The 15,950-nt window shown below is 39.7% G+C and overlaps 1 protein-coding gene across 1 annotated transcript in view; it reads left to right on the top strand.

Moving 5' to 3' along the window:
* Positions 1-15,950, top strand: part of USH2A (usherin) — a 534,204-nt gene that overhangs the window by 212,833 nt on the left and 305,421 nt on the right. The window contains exon 31 of the mRNA XM_018556052.1: positions 2,121-2,306. Within this exon, the coding sequence (XP_018411554.1) occupies positions 2,121-2,306 (186 nt within the window). The remainder of the gene's footprint in view (positions 1-2,120; positions 2,307-15,950) is intronic.

Genomic DNA, 15,950 nt, shown 5'->3' on the forward strand with positions numbered 1-15,950 from the left:
TCTAGGAGTGCCTAATTACTATTTGTGGTGGCCGAGTCAGCAGTGTGAATTTCCAAATGTCAATAAACTCGGCTGAAAATTACTGGCAACTTTGTGAAAGTAAGGTGTGTTAGCTTTGTGAACACACCTTCAACCTAGGTTCACGAAACTGAATATAACAATTTAGTGCATTAATAAATAAATAAGTCCTCAACCAGATTTATTTTGTTGAGTCATTAATAGATGTAAAATTTGGTTGGGGCAAACCTATAATGAGATAAATGCGGTTCAACTTCTGAAAATGCTGGTTGCTTGGCTTTCACACTAATCCTGTTGCATCAAAATTTTTGGAGCCAGGAAACTAACATGACGAGGTTAGGCCATATGTCCCAGTCTACATCACTAAGGACCTGCTATGCCAACCACCTCCCCTTAGACCTGCAAATATTTATTCCCGAAAATAACTAGATAAACCAAGTTTGTCAAATGGCTGTAGCAGCCCCTTTACTGAAAAGTACAATGATAAATACAAACTGACAGAGCATATAAGGTTGCTGGTCTAAGAAGGCACACCACCAACTCTGCTCAGTCTCTGCGGATCGCATGAACTAACTAGGCCCCCAGCTGCAACACACTGCCTTGGGGACAACTTATGGCTTGCCGCAGAGACCAACCCCATAAGATAACTGTAGGTCCACTTTAGTTGACTAAGAAGAAATCAAGGACTCCAAACTAGAGACGGGTTCCCCCAAAAACACTCTAACCAGCAAAAAATGTACTGCCTTCCCTGATCCCTTCCACACACCCTTAAAAAACCCCCAAGAAAAAACAAACCAGAACATTATACAGGGTGGGTCTGTGGAAAGTGCATTCACAGTGTGGTCAGCTCCCGACTGATGAAGAAACCTCTCCACCTCCTGAGCCCATACATGAAACGCCAACCCGGAACCACTCCTCAACCAATAAACTAAGTTACCTATTTAAAACAATTGATCAAACCTTTAACCCCTTTGTTTCCCTGTCTCCCATGCCCATCCTGTCATGGAGGCCCTGCTCTTATTATTTTGTCTTTTTTGTGCCGGGCCTAACTTTTTTAGAAGCCCACCTCTCATATTTCCCTGATTCTAGCAACTTCTAAATCGTGCGTCTTTTTGAAGTAAAAAAAAGTTGTTTCATCTTCTTTGCTAAATCTATCTCAGAACTATGCAAATTTATCTCAGTTGACTGCCCAATATTTCAGATGGGTCACAAATACACAGAAAAACTGTTGAATGAACTATGTTAAATTAAATTCTGGTAGGTGTGTGATAGCGCTGGACCAGTGAAGATGGAGATTAATTCAAATGCATTCACCAGAGCTTAGTTCTTTGGTAGAGGTCAGGAACTAATTCTGTGCATCGGCTGCTGCGGTAATCCAAAATCGTTATTTGTTAGGAACAACAGATACAGCCAACACATTCCAGGGGTAAGGGCTCCCCCTTCTTCAGGGCTTGGACAACAATTTTTAATGCAATCAGGATGATATTGGATTAAAAGCTGGTTATAACCTAGGTTTGATCCAACCAGTTGTATACATGTGTATGTTAGAACACACTTGTCTCAATCCAGCCTCAGTTCAGGCTTTATACATAATTTAATTCTGATTACATTGCAAATCATTGTTCAATCCTTAAAGACAGGGTAGTCCTTCCCTGAAATGCGTTGGCTGCATCTGTTGTTCCTAATGAATAAAGATTTTAAATGGCTTGAAAGTGAGATGGAAGTTTGTACTGGGCACTCCTAACCAGACACTTAGGGGTTCATTTATCAAAGTTCCACTTGGCATATAGCCAGGCAGATGGTGTTTGCACGGTACTAGCACCCCTAGATGGCACTGACAAATTTCTATACTCATCAGCACCATCTAGGGGCTTCTGAAAGTAAAACTTTTATTAATGAACCCCTTAGACTTTGCTAAATAAAAGACCGCCTGATTGGCTTCTAATCATGTTTCTAATTTGCCTAATAAATGTCCTGATCTGTAAATAAAATGGAACAAAATATTTTATTGCAAAAGAAGCCTTTCAAAATTGAGCAAAATATTGATTTCAATCTTTGTGTGCTGGTATCTGTCTTAATTTTTCTGCATTGTATACCTCCAGTTCCAGTGAATGGGCAAACTCCCATAAGAGTTCTCGGTGTAAGCGGACACGGCATCGAGGTGACCTGGGACAGACCAGCTGGGATCAGAGGAGTAACTGAGCGCTACATTTTGGAAGCAATTCCAGAGAACAATTCTAATACATCTACAGTCAGTGCTCTGTTTCATGATACCAGCCACGTCAGTGGTAAGTTTTTGTTATTTTAAGGTTGTCTCCAACCAAAACTGTTGAGTTGGTTTTACATGGACATCAATGAAGTAAATTACTTGCTTGATATTTTTGACCCTCAAATGCTTTGATGGTAATATATGCCTGGTGTATTATATGTCTGTTCCTCTTCCTATAGAGATTATCTGCAGTCTTTACCAATGTATTATCCTCTTTCGGGTGGGCTGGGCTCTTCAGATGTTTTCAATAGGGATGCACCGATATATCGGCCGCCGAAACATATCAGCCAAAAATGGCACTTTTGGCTAAATGCCGAAAGCGCCAATTTTCTGCTGATATAGCGGTGCATCTCTGCTTTATCTCCTTTCCAGCGGGAAGAGAGAAAGTGTTACAGGCAGCCGAGCGATGCGGGAAGAGAGCGCTGTGAGCGGCCGGCATCTCTCCTCCCACACCGCTCAGCCTCCTGTCACATATCAGATGATCGGTGTGTGTGCGGAGGCAGCCAGTGCTGTCACAGGAGGCTGAGCTCTTCTCCCTGCACTGCTCGCTCAGCCTCCTGTGACAGCTGTCAGGATGGAGAGCGAGGTACAAACATTCAGCGATCAGTGACCGCTGAGTGTTCGTAAATAATTGAGGACAAAGCATGGTTACTATATCCTCAATTATGGATGAATGGGAGTGATCTACATCACCTTCTGTTCATTCATGATTGTGGTTATAGTAAACACACTATATCCACATGTTATAAATGAACTGGAACACTCAGTATAGAGGCTTCCTGTTCATTTATAACTGGGGCTGCAGAAAAAGTGATTGAGGACTCTGTGTTCTCAATCTCTTTTTCTATTTGAAAAGGGAAATGTCAGGGGTCTGTTTAGATCCCTAGTATTTCCCCGAAGCCCCTAAAAGTAAAGTAAACAATTAAAATATTTAATAAAAATCAATAAATAAATAAAAATAAAATATATACAAATGTAAAAGTTTATAAAACATTTTTTTAAATTTGAAAAAGTTAGAAATTTTTTTTTCGGTTTGATTTTTGTTTTGTTTCGGATTTAAAATTTTCATTCAGTGGACCTCTAGTTTTCAACTTACATTATTTAGAATTATGATGGGGGGCTACTACTCAGGTAATGTTTGGCACAGAGCAGCACCAATTCCCCAGATTAATATTCAATTTGTAATTCTTCTTTTTTTGTGCAAAGGAAAGAAATGCAGTTTAGTCAAACGCATGAGTACATTTCAACTTTGCTCTCTGTTACAAATCAAGCTAATAGTCTTCGAGGGTTAATTGTTATTTTTCTGCAGCTTTTATACATTTGGATTCTTTAAATGTGAAGTTAACAAACATCCCATGACACATATAAGTGCGTTGTGTATGGTTATTCCTCCTCTTAAGTGCAGCACCTGAGCCACGTAGATGAAAAATGTGGCCATTTTGCTATAGCAAATGATAGCGGAATTAGTCCTTGACAGGTCCAAACCTTGGACTTTATCACATGTAAAAGATGAAATACAGGTTACGTCTCCACAATTTTTCCCCATAAAATATATTTATGATTTGGAGAAAAACAGGGTGACTCAACATCACTAAAATTGTCTGGGGAAAATAATTTAGTGTGGTTTTCTCCTGGTACAAATATACCTTGCTATCAATCTGCTTAACTAGTCCTCTATACTGAATTGATTTTCTTATTCTCAAGAAAGGGAATGTAGGGTTGGGGGGGGGGGGGTAAACAGGATACGTTTGGCTATGGAAGTTGACAGATTATCTGACATTTTTTTGCTAAGCGGCACAGCGATGTTAAGAGAGGGAATTAGATTGAGGGCACCAAAGTCTTGAAGGCAGATTTTCTAGGATAGGTTGTGATATACTGCAATAACTTTGTCATTATATCCTAGAAGCACTTTGTTTTATACTGTGTTTTATTGTATTCCTGTGAGCAATGCTTCACACAAATACGTTTAAATTCTGTTAAAGGAAAGCTACAGCCTTTTTAATGTTTTTTTTAGATATACACGCAGAAACTATCACCTGATTGCTGACATATACAGAAATGTTGAAGAACCCTGAGGATAAATATTCTTAACCCTTGGAGTGAGCCCCCCCTCAGCTGTGCTCACAGCTGATTTATCAGAAAACAGATGAGAAAGTGAGGCCCCAAAATACCATGTGATGGGGTTGAAGACACCTGCCTAAAGATATGAAAACAAAGATTTAAAATAAAAAATGCTTGGGGTACTTCAGGAGGTTAGGGGAACTGACGGGGAGGGTTGTGGTATTAAAAATTAATTTATCTTTACGTTTAAAAGAACCAGTCACTGATGGGCATTTTTAATGATCATAATCTCCATTCTTGAATTGTTATAATAGTGGAGTCTTACCTCTCTGGGATTACTAATTTTTGTATTACTTACTTGTATTCTCTCCCTGTCAGAGTATCAGACTGTAAGTGTGTCCTGTATTCTGCCTTAGTTCAGTGCTGATGACAGACACACATAAAGCTGTCATAAAACAAGGGTGTTTGTCAGAATTACATGAAAAAAGCTAAATATTTTGCTATTGAGAGATTTACCCTCCTCCAGTATTTAAAACAGACTGTCAGTTATAAGCCCCAAGCTCAGGGGAGACAGGTTGCTATTGTGCTTATTTAAGCTCTCTGAAATTTCAAGTCCTCAAATGGCAGGTGTCATAGCTGATCACATGCGCAACACCATGACAAGTGCAATCCAAATAGAAGCTGAGATGGTGCCTTCCATTGCTGTAAAGGGTAGGAGGGTGTAGTTCCACTTTAAAGATACTCTCTCACTTTGCTTATTCTGGGAAGAGAGATATATTCTCTTGAAAAAACAACCCACCCACCCCCCACACCCACTTATACTCACCACCCTCTGCACCCCCCTGCCCCTATGTTCCCCTGGAGCTGGGAGTCCAAACTCTGTGCAAGCTCTGCCGTGTTGAATCGTGTCAGTGGAGTGCGGCAAAGGTGAGTATCAATGGAATAGCTACGCACAAATTGCTTGTAAATATTGACAGCTGCGAGATGAAGGTTGTGTAATAACTTTCCAGCAAGGGTTGAAAAGCAGGATCCCTTTATGTTACTATCTATTATGGAAAAGGCAGACGCTGATGTACGGTTTTTATTAACCTTGGACAGCCCCTTTAACTAAAACAACCTTATAAACATTCAGTGTTAGCCGCGGCAAAAGTTTTATCTGGACTGTCAAAATGACGATGTTGTCACTCAGCGGTTGTCTTGCTCATTTATCTTATTTAGTAATGTCCTATCAACAACACTGTCCGCGTTGGAATAAACAAGATGGCTCCTTGCCAAACTACATATATATAAGTTGGATAAATGAACTTTTACACATTTAGATTTCTCCTTTTCATCCGTATTAGAAGTAAATTGATACCCTCAAAGCACATCTATTGTCCAATGAAGCAATTTTTTAATAAAGGTTTGCTAGACGTTTTGCTAGAGTTCTGCTTCAATGCAACTCTTAACCTATGATCCAACTCTTACTTTAACCTAACACTAAATGAACCCATTAAAATCCATACTGACCTAGTCATAACCAAAAGTATCAGGCCATCCAATTTCTCCCAGTCTCTAACCCCAAAAAGAAGCAACACCAAAATGCTGACACTGAAACTAAAAAATGTTTTACACATTGCCTTTCTGCATTACATTGAGCCCTCGGTGACACAAAAAAATAAAAACAGTTGGTGTTTGCTGTTGGGCCACTGTCCTATCTCCTACCTGTTCTTTTTGGTCATGCTACTTGAATTAGCTGCTAAATGACTGCTTCTGAATTCTAGAATAATAACATTTTTTATTGATTTATCATAAGTATCAGCTTATAAACAGTAAGTAAGCAGCCATTTACATATATCCCTGTACTCGTGCATATTTCCCCCTTATACATGTCTACGCGTCTTTATAAATGCACTTGCATCCTGGATATCATATTATATCTCTTATAATGTTATTCTCGCTCATTATGACTGCATACTTTGATATAATTCCTTTATATATCTATATTTACCCCCCCTCCCCAAAAGAAGGAGGCTGGCAATTCTATAGGTAAGGTTTGAAAAAGATATAAAAAACGTGGAAGTATATCCATTTTATAAAGTGCTATTCTACCCATCCAAGAGTGTTTATAGGATGTCCACCTCTTCATTTGTAGGATAGAGGACTGTAGCAGAGGCCTGTAATTAAGGTCATAGAGTTCCGCTAAGTCTTTAGGGAGAAGTATCCCCAGATATCTTATGGCTGAGGTCTGCCACCTGAATGGAAAGCTGTCAATCAGGTGGGAAACTTCCTCGTCAGATAGTGTTACGTTTAATACCTCTGTCTTTTGGAGATTAACTTTAAAGTTACTAGCCAACCCAAATTTACGAAATTCTTCTAGCAATGATGGAAACCCTATTCTTGGATTTGTTATATATAATAGTACATCATCTGCATAAAGTCCTAATTTATATTGGTCCCCTTGGACATGGACCCCCTTAATTGATGTATTTTCCCGAATTGCTACAGCCAGATGTTCCATGGCTAAAACATATAGCATTGGGGATAAGGGGCATCCCTGTCTAGTGCCATTTTGGATATTAATAGGAGAAGAAAGAAAGCCATGCTTCTGAATTCTGTCATCCTGTCTACCTCTTCCAATACCCAAACTAGGTTCCTGAATTTCAAGCTCACACAAACTCTGAACCCTAATGAAGGGGAAGTGTCACAGCCCCCGAAACACGCTAGCATCTTGTTGTTAGCCAATAATAATCAAATGTTTTGAACTCTTGGAAAGATGATCTGGCATTCCCATTAGCCTTCTTAAATGTGGATTTCAGACTTTGTGTCCCCCAACCATGGATACCCTGTTTTCTTAAGAGCAAGCTCACCAGAGCCACTGTGCGCCACAAATTTGACTCTCCTTCTACAATCATGAGATACTACAAATGTAAATCTAGCGCCGCTAATAGGTTGCTACCGAGGTTCTCTGTCTGCCTTTCCACATTAACATTGCCTACTATATACTGACCTCCTCCTTTAAACCCAACTAAAGACCTACACATATCAGCTATCCCAACCATATATATTATATCAACTTTCAGCTGAACTTTTACATCTTCGCTTGATGTCTGATTTCAGTTAATCGTTAAAGATATCCCATCACACTCCAGTAAGATGTATTTCTACTTGCAACTTCAGTGGATGCTGAAATGGCCAGTGGATGGCGCTGCAAAGACAATAGAGGTTATGAGGTCACCAGTTCACCGGGGACCACATTTTCTAATCTGTCCTTTAATGTCGTTAGATAAACATGTTATCACAAAGGATTGCAAAGTTCCTGAACCGGTGTGACGATATGTCAGTGGTCACATTGTTTTTCCTGATAAAGGGACCACACTGGTTCCAAAATGTTGTAATCTTTTGTGATAGCGTGTTTATCTAACTTTAATAAAGAACAGATTGATAATGTGGACCCTGGTGTGCTGTTGACCTCATTACCTCTATGAATTTCAGGTAATGACATTACATGAACTGGTATTATTTTAAGGAATGATTTAGAAAACTCATGAAGGTTTTATTACAGTTGTCTGAACCTGTCCTTTAAAATGTTGACCCACCCTGAGAAATGAAAAAAAAAAGTAGATAAATAAATAAATAATAGACATGTAATCATAGCACATACATTTTCTTTACATTATTGGGAGGTTTTTTCTTTGTTCTTGTACTTTAGCACTTTAAAAAGAAAAAAGAAAAAAAAGAATACTGTACAAATGTCAGCGGTGATCTTTGTTATGGAACTGCTGACTTTGTACTCCAATGCGAACACTTGCTGAGTGTAAATTTCACAGGCAGGCGATAAGATCAAAGGGAATCAGTGGGTAATGAGAGCGGAGTAGCCAGTTTTTTAATTGAATTAAAACCTAGGTGACACCGATGCAGACACCTGTCCAATTACAGACAGGCCTAGGTGTTTACTGCTGCTGTACAAGCGATTTGAAGATGACAGATCTCTTTCCGCCCACAGATTAACATAATGAAGGAGAACAGATTACAGTGGATGCTGGCCAAACAGCTACATTGGCAGCTCGGAGGGGAAGAGAGGTAGATGGGTGAAATATGTAAATAAAAATGGTACACACTCCGTTATCCTGCTTTTGACCTTTTTGTACTTGTTAGGGAGAAATGAACAGGTTTGCATTTATAAATGTCAAATTAGAGCTCCAAAACTGTGCGTGCTGCTATGCTCATCTAAAGAAAGGAGAAAGAGATGAGTCTCTATGGGTACGATCATATTCAGGAAGAGTGCAGGATTTCCTGACCAATGGCTTGCTCTGAGGTGCAGCGGGTTTGCCACGCCTGCAAAACAAATGTGGAGCCCCACTGTAGGGACAGTCATAAGTTTGGAGATGTGTCCCTGGAAATATGTTTATTGTTATAAATGTCCCTGGTTTGCAATGACCAACTCATACCTCCCAAAAGTTTCAGATGGGAAAGAGAGGAACCTCACAGCACAAAATATTTAGGCAATAGACATGCCCCTCAACATCCCCAGAACATGAGGACTTTGACAAATTAAAGCTGGACCAATGAAATCTCAATGGCTAACTGCAAAGTTTTATCTCTGTTATGCGTCTTTTTTTAACTGGTTTTCTGACTCATTCTTTTACAAAAGTTTTATTGAAGTAATTGACAAATTATATAGTATAGGTTACATATTTCAAAAAGAGCACGCAAGAGGAACAGGAGGAGATAACATTCAATAATGAAAGAAATTAAGCTTAGCTGTAAAAGTCTATCCAGCTGCATTATTGGGAGTAACACAAGTAATACGAGGTTAACAGTCTGCAATACAAATATCAAGTAACTCTTCAGTACACATTACTTCGAAAACACGTACTGTTCAGTTAAATAGAAAATGCAAACTAAAACCCATATGCCCAATCTTGTTTGGGTGAGGGGAAGGGATTCAATCTGCTAAACCAGGCAGTAGGGAAGTAACAAAAGAAAAAAGGTTGTTAGGAAGAAGAAAACAGAGAAGAAGATGAGGGCAAAAAGGATCATTATAGTAAGGAGAAAAGGAAATAGGGAAACCAAGAAATGAAAAAAGGAGAGTAGAGAAGTTCTGAGGGGCCAAGCCATAAAAAAATCAGACTCAGTATGGAAAAATTTTAATTTAAAGGTTAGGAGTATGAGATCCATGGTTGCCAAATCAAAAGAAGTTTCACGTGGGTATCAGCCAGTGAAACTTGGATCTTCTGTCAGATTTTCATTAACCATAATACCATTCAATTGAGTCTTCACCACCCTAAAACTAAGAGTCGGAGTTCGCCATGCTCTGGCAATGGTTAATTTAGTATCAGTAAATATATGTTGGACCAACAACCACTCTTTATGAAGAAGGGTAGCAATGGGCTTGTTTAAGACTTCCAATGGGTTTCTACGCAAATCTGTATGCAATTATGTGTTATCCACAAGATGTTTGACATTGTGCCAGGTTGAGAGCAACTTTGAAAGCAAGCAGAGGGTTAATTTGTAATGTAATCATGCTAGTTGTGCAGGATTATAATACCAATGGTAGAGGACTTTGTAAGAGTTTTCCAGGATCAAAAGATTTGGCAGTCACCTCCCAGAGTTCCAGCCAATTCTCAGGAGTTAGAATAAGGCTCAGTTCCTGTTCCCAGTGCTGTTGGTGCTGCATAACAACTGGGGTCTTGGTGGGCAGCAAATAAGAATAAAGGAGAGAGATAATATATTTGCGCTTAAACGGGGTAAGTGTATAAGAAGAGGGATGTATCTGGTTATGAGCGGAGATAAAGTGCTTAAGTTGGAGATATCTGAAATGTTCCGGTAATGGGATATTGTGGGAATCTTATGTGATTTGGAAAACTTTTAACTCCAGAGGAGGATAACAAAGAATATACGTTGTGGAAGTTCTCGGTTGTCCACCAGTGGAATTGAGTGAAATCATCTCAACCAGCCGGAAATAAAGGGGAGTGGAGAAGCTTTACTGACGTATGGCAAAAAATGTGGTTCAGAACTTTGGGTCAAAGCTTAGCAGAGAGTCATCGAACAAATGCAAGAGGAGTTGGGTGACACTCAGAGCTAACAGTGCCCTCAGTGGAAGATCCATAGGCACAGGTATATTAGTCAAAGGGGCAAGGTAATAGTTATGAATGTTTGGGACTACTAGCCCTCCTGAGGGTTTCAAGGAAAATAGTATATGCTTCAATATACGAGGTTTAGACTTACTCCAGATAAATTGTAGAATTTTGTGCCGTTGGATTCAGAGGATGTGGGCTGGAATAGCAATAGGAAGTACCCTAAAAGCGTACAGGAGTTTGGGAAGATATGACATCTTCACACGTTAACATGACCAAACCAGGAGATAGAGAAAAGAGTCAAGAAGAGAATCCAGGTGTCTAAAGAGTGGGAGAAAGTTAGCTTTATATAGTTGGTTATAATAGGGAGTAAGTGCAATGCCCAGGTAAGGTAAAACTGTAGGCTTGACTGTTGAATGAGTAGGAAAGACATATAGTGGATAGATATGGATAAGGAGAGCAACATAGTTTTGATTTGGACAGATTCACAAGAAGGCCTGAGAAAGTGGCAAACATACAGTATCTAAGTCCCAGAAAAGATTAGGGAGGGATACAATATGGAAGGTTGTTGTAAGATTTCGTCAATGAACATACATAACTTAAACCGATGCTAATTCTACTGCCTTGATGTCAACATTACTATGTATATTTTCTGTCACAGGCGCCAAGGCCATAATAAATAAGATTGACGAGCGGACATCCTTGTCCAGTGCTGCAACGGATAGAAAACAAGGTTGACTCAAAACTAGGGATGCACAGATACTTTTTGAGTACCAGTGCAGATACTTGGCATTTTCATGAGAACTACCAGAGTTGCAGCGGTTGCAGCTGGGACCTGGCTCTGGCGCTCCACCACTGTCCTGAAATCATTAGCCTGTATTGTTTTAGAAAAACTGTCACATGGCAATAAACAAAAATCTATCAGTATTTGTAAGTGCTTGGCAAGTACCAGTACTCGTACTCGCAAAACTGGTATCGGTGCATTCCTTTTATTTATATCTATAAAAACAAAATCATACATTAAAACAGAGATGTACAAATCCCAGCAGCTCTGTGTGCTCCTTACAAATGACAGCTGCCTCCTAACTTTTTAATTTTTCTCTAGACTAGTCTTGGAGCTCAAAAGCATCGGTACATGTACTCGTACTTGTACCGAGTACTGTACTTGGTATCTGTGCAACCCTACTCAAGACCATAACTAATTTGTCAATATATGTACTAGAATTCAGGGATGCAACCGTTTAAAAGATGCTGATGATGAGACAGATTGATAAATCACCCCTGGTGCATTGTAAATAAGTACAAATTTTGAGTTATCAAATTATTAGATGTACAATAACTTTCACATTTTACAAGCTTGTTAATCCATGTTTAAAAAAATAAGTTTATATTGAACAGTTTTGCGAATGTACAAACATATAAATAACAGTGGTCCATCTGTTGTTCTCAGCATAATGCAAGTTTTTCAGTGCCCCCTGCTTTGTCAGATTTATAGCTCTGCAATCAACACAACTCAAACTCCATGTTGATTGGAGAGCTACAGCTCTGATGTGGCAGGGGGTGTGTCAGGCCTCGGCAGGGAGACCTCTGCTTTTCAGTAAAAAAAGCAAAGGAACGTATACACTCCATAACAAAGCACGAGATTTGTTATTAATTCACTGTAGCCTGTACATGCATATTCATGTGGATGAGAAGCACATAGTAATATTGGGAGGATTATGAACATAAACATTTAGTATCAGGAGGATAACAAAGAATATACGTTGTGGAAGTTGTTGGTTGTCCACCAGTGGAATTGAGTGAAATCATCTCAACCAGCCGGAAATAAAGGGGGAGTGGAGAAGCTTTACTGACGTATGGCAAAAAATGTGGTTCAGAACTTTGGGTCAAAGCTTAGCAGAGAGTCATCGAACAAATGCAAGAGGAGTTGGGTGACACTCAGAGCTAACAGTGCCCTCAGTGGAAGATCCATAGGCACAGGTATATTAGTCAAAGGGGCAAGGTAATAGTTATGAATGTTTGGGACTACTAGCCCTCCTGAGGGTTTCAAGGAAAATAGTACATGCTTCAATATTCGAGGTTTAGACTTACTCCAGATAAATTGTAGAATTTTGTGCCGTTGGATTCAGAGGATGTGGGCTGGAATAGCAATAGGAAGTACCCTAAAAGCGTACAGGAGTTTGGGAAGATATGACATCTTCACACGTTAACATGACCAAACCAGAGAAAGAGAAAAGAGTCAAGAAAAGAATCCAGGTGTCTAAAGAGTGGGGAAAGTTAGCTTTATATAGTTGGTTATAATAGGGAGTAAGTGCAATGCCCATGTAAGGTAAAACTGTAGGCTTGACTGTTGAATGAGTAGGAAAGACATATAGTGGATATAGATATGGATAAGGAGAGCAACATAGTTTTGATTTGGACAGATTCACAAGAAGGCCTGAGAAAGTGGCAAACATACAGTATCTAAGTCCCAAAAAAGATTAGGGAGGGATACAATATGGAAGGTATTAAATTGACCTGGCCCCTGACAATGCCACCACCTTATTTCTAACTTTGTAGTAATCCCCAGTTAACTGTGTGTGCCAATAGCCCCTTAAATAAACCAGCACGGTGGGTGCACCCATCAAAACAAAATGTTGTGAGTGGACCCATTCCCCCATGACCTACTGAACCATACACCACCAACACCTCCTTCCATTATTTCCACATTTTTGCCATGATGAAAGTATTTGGCATTGTCATTAGCCTGCCAGCCCACAGTGCTCTAAAGCAGAGAACCAGAATAGAGAACCACACCATCACTGTACACCATGTTAGCTAATTAAAACTGGTGCATCCAACTCTCCAATATACCACACCTATGGAAACTAAAAATAAAACACAACCAGCTAAACCCGACACCCCATGCTCCCTAGCTTCTGCCTCCTCCATATACATGCCACTTGCTTGTTCAAATGACAATTTACCTGCCTGGCTATGCCATTGATCCACCTCAGTCAGGCCTCCCTTCCACCAAAATATATGAGGAGTTACAGAAACAATGTTGTCACCTTAAAACACACCAACTGATGGCTGTCTATGTACTTGCATATGTGTTGAACTAGCCTATTGCACAGCTTTCACCCTCCACCGATATGAAGTGTGCACTCATAGCAGATGGTGAAGAACAGCATACTTGCAAATCATGGCCCCCCCAAAGTGCCCAACCACGTGAAGCCCATGCCCCTCTTTTTTGCTCTGTCCACAGCCGCTGGTCTTTCTCTGCATCTGGCACCTTCTCTCTTCAGCCATTTGGCTCCCACTAATAATGTAACCCCTGCAAATGTAAGCTGGGATTACATTGTGCCAGCACTGATGCCAGGAAAGGGCCAAGAGTGTACACTGTACTGCGCATGTGCCACAAGCATTGCACACAAAGAAAAACATTTAATAGCAGACTAGTAAAGCAGTTTTTTGGCAGAAGAGATCTAAAAAGACATAGAACGTTATCCACAAGACTACCTGTTATCAGATTTTGTTTTATTCTTCAGTTTAGTTCTGCTTTAAAGTTGATGTAAAGTGCAATTTTTTCTTTTTAGTTTTGGTTAAACGTCCTGTCAGGTTTTTTTTTGTCTGTAGCTCATTAGGTACAATTATATATTTTTAGAGAGATGAATCTCCCCAACAGGGACAGAGACAGTAAGTCTTCTTTTACATGTGGCTAGCTAGTTGTCGTGCATTTTTTTTCTGTTCAATAGTCTCTTATTATCAATGGTATTCAAAAATTTACACAAATAAAGTTTGGGTGCAAATACAGTTGTACAATGACACAGAGTAAACAAGGATCGAACGCAAGTTATATATTTGGCATCAGTTACAGCTCTTGGGAGAACAAGAACTAGTAAAGGACATTTGTTCTCATTCTATAAAGTGGATCTCGAGGAACGTCGAACATGCAGTCCTGGGATATTAAATAATGAGTAGAGGGAAAGAGAGATTGGTACAGGTGAGGAAAGTGGCAGAAAAGAGGGGAGGAAGTCAGTAAGAGAAAGTACCCTGGGAAGCATGGTTGAAAATCGCTCTCAGATATAGGTCTACAATCAGATTATAGGGACAATAGGTGGCGGTCAACTCGGGGAGGTAGGCATCGCAAAATCCATGGATCCCAAATTGTATGGAATTTAACCATAGAGCCAGAGAGTTTAGCTGAAAGTTTTCCGTTGGATAGAGTTGAATAAACTCAAATTTTGCACTTGTCATGCATGTAACGCACAAGCGTAAAGTTGCACATTAAACTGCATTACCTTAAGGATGTCCATTCATTTGTCCAATGCATCACAATGAGCAGAAAATTGGACCTGAACTGATTTTTGAATAGTGGCTTAACATTGGCTATCACATCTAAAACCACCTGTGTCAGCTGCACAGCATAACTATATATATATATAATGCAAAAACAAATTCAACAGTGCAAGCAACAGCTGACTTATGAATATATACAAAACACTATGAAGCAATAATCAGAGCTTAACTTAGAAGTATACAAAAAAGCAAAGAGTGCTCAAAATCGATCCTCATAGAAAATGTGCTCCGAAACATCCAAACTCACCGAATTCGGAAGTGTGTATAAATATTTTTTTTAAATCCTCCAATTTGCACTCTGTGACTCTCTGCACCAAATGGAACCCTTCACCTGTGAAAATGCCACTCACCAGATAGTACAACCTCCAAATTATAGGCAGGTCATATTGAATGCCATCCGATTCAGAAAAAGTGTTCCCAGATCTCTTAAAGTATTGAAATCAGACTTCCAACTCAGTGAGGTTGCAAAAGTAAAAGACTCTAAACAGTGTAAATTCATTTGATTAAAATGTAAAATTTATACTAAAAAGGACACACTCCCATTTCCAGATTGCCCCAGCACTAACTTGTGTAAGAGCCATGATCCCACCAGTACAGCAAATACCGTGCCTCCTCAATCAGCAGAGCACCAGCAGACAGCGTGATAACGTAGGTAAGGCCATGCCTACTCGTTGTGACTTCCTCAGAAGAAACACTATCACTTTATTGTGTAACAGTGCACAGTAGTGTCTCACCATGCATTGTGGTGCACTGCAACACAGGTGTGTTGCTTCAGTGCCATTGAAAATGTCACCTCAACAAACTAACACGCTGCCATATGTTTTGGGAAGTGGGCACTAATTAAAAACCTTCTATCCCTTCTACACGCTATCCAATACTAAAATAAAATGGGAAAAATGTTTTGTCTTTACATACAGAGACTTCTCATCTGTATCCAACATTCATGTGTGCAAGTCCTAACTGAGCACTGGAGATAGAATAAGATCTTACAATCTGAGCACCTCTCCTGAAAATGCACAGACTGCAATGACCTTCCTGTCTGGCTACCATGCTGATTCTCTGTTTCCAGTAAATGTGATCTAGATTTGTAATAAGTATGGACATCAGGAGTTTTGACTTCACTGGCTACATGTACATTTAAGGTACAACCAAGCAATCAATTTTGTTCAGAAAATGTCCCACAAACCACTGTCATGGCATGT

This window comes from Nanorana parkeri, unplaced genomic scaffold (genome assembly GCF_000935625.1).
Source record: "Nanorana parkeri isolate BGI_ZX_2015 unplaced genomic scaffold, ASM93562v1 scaffold1, whole genome shotgun sequence".
NCBI lineage: Eukaryota > Metazoa > Chordata > Amphibia > Anura > Dicroglossidae > Nanorana > Nanorana parkeri.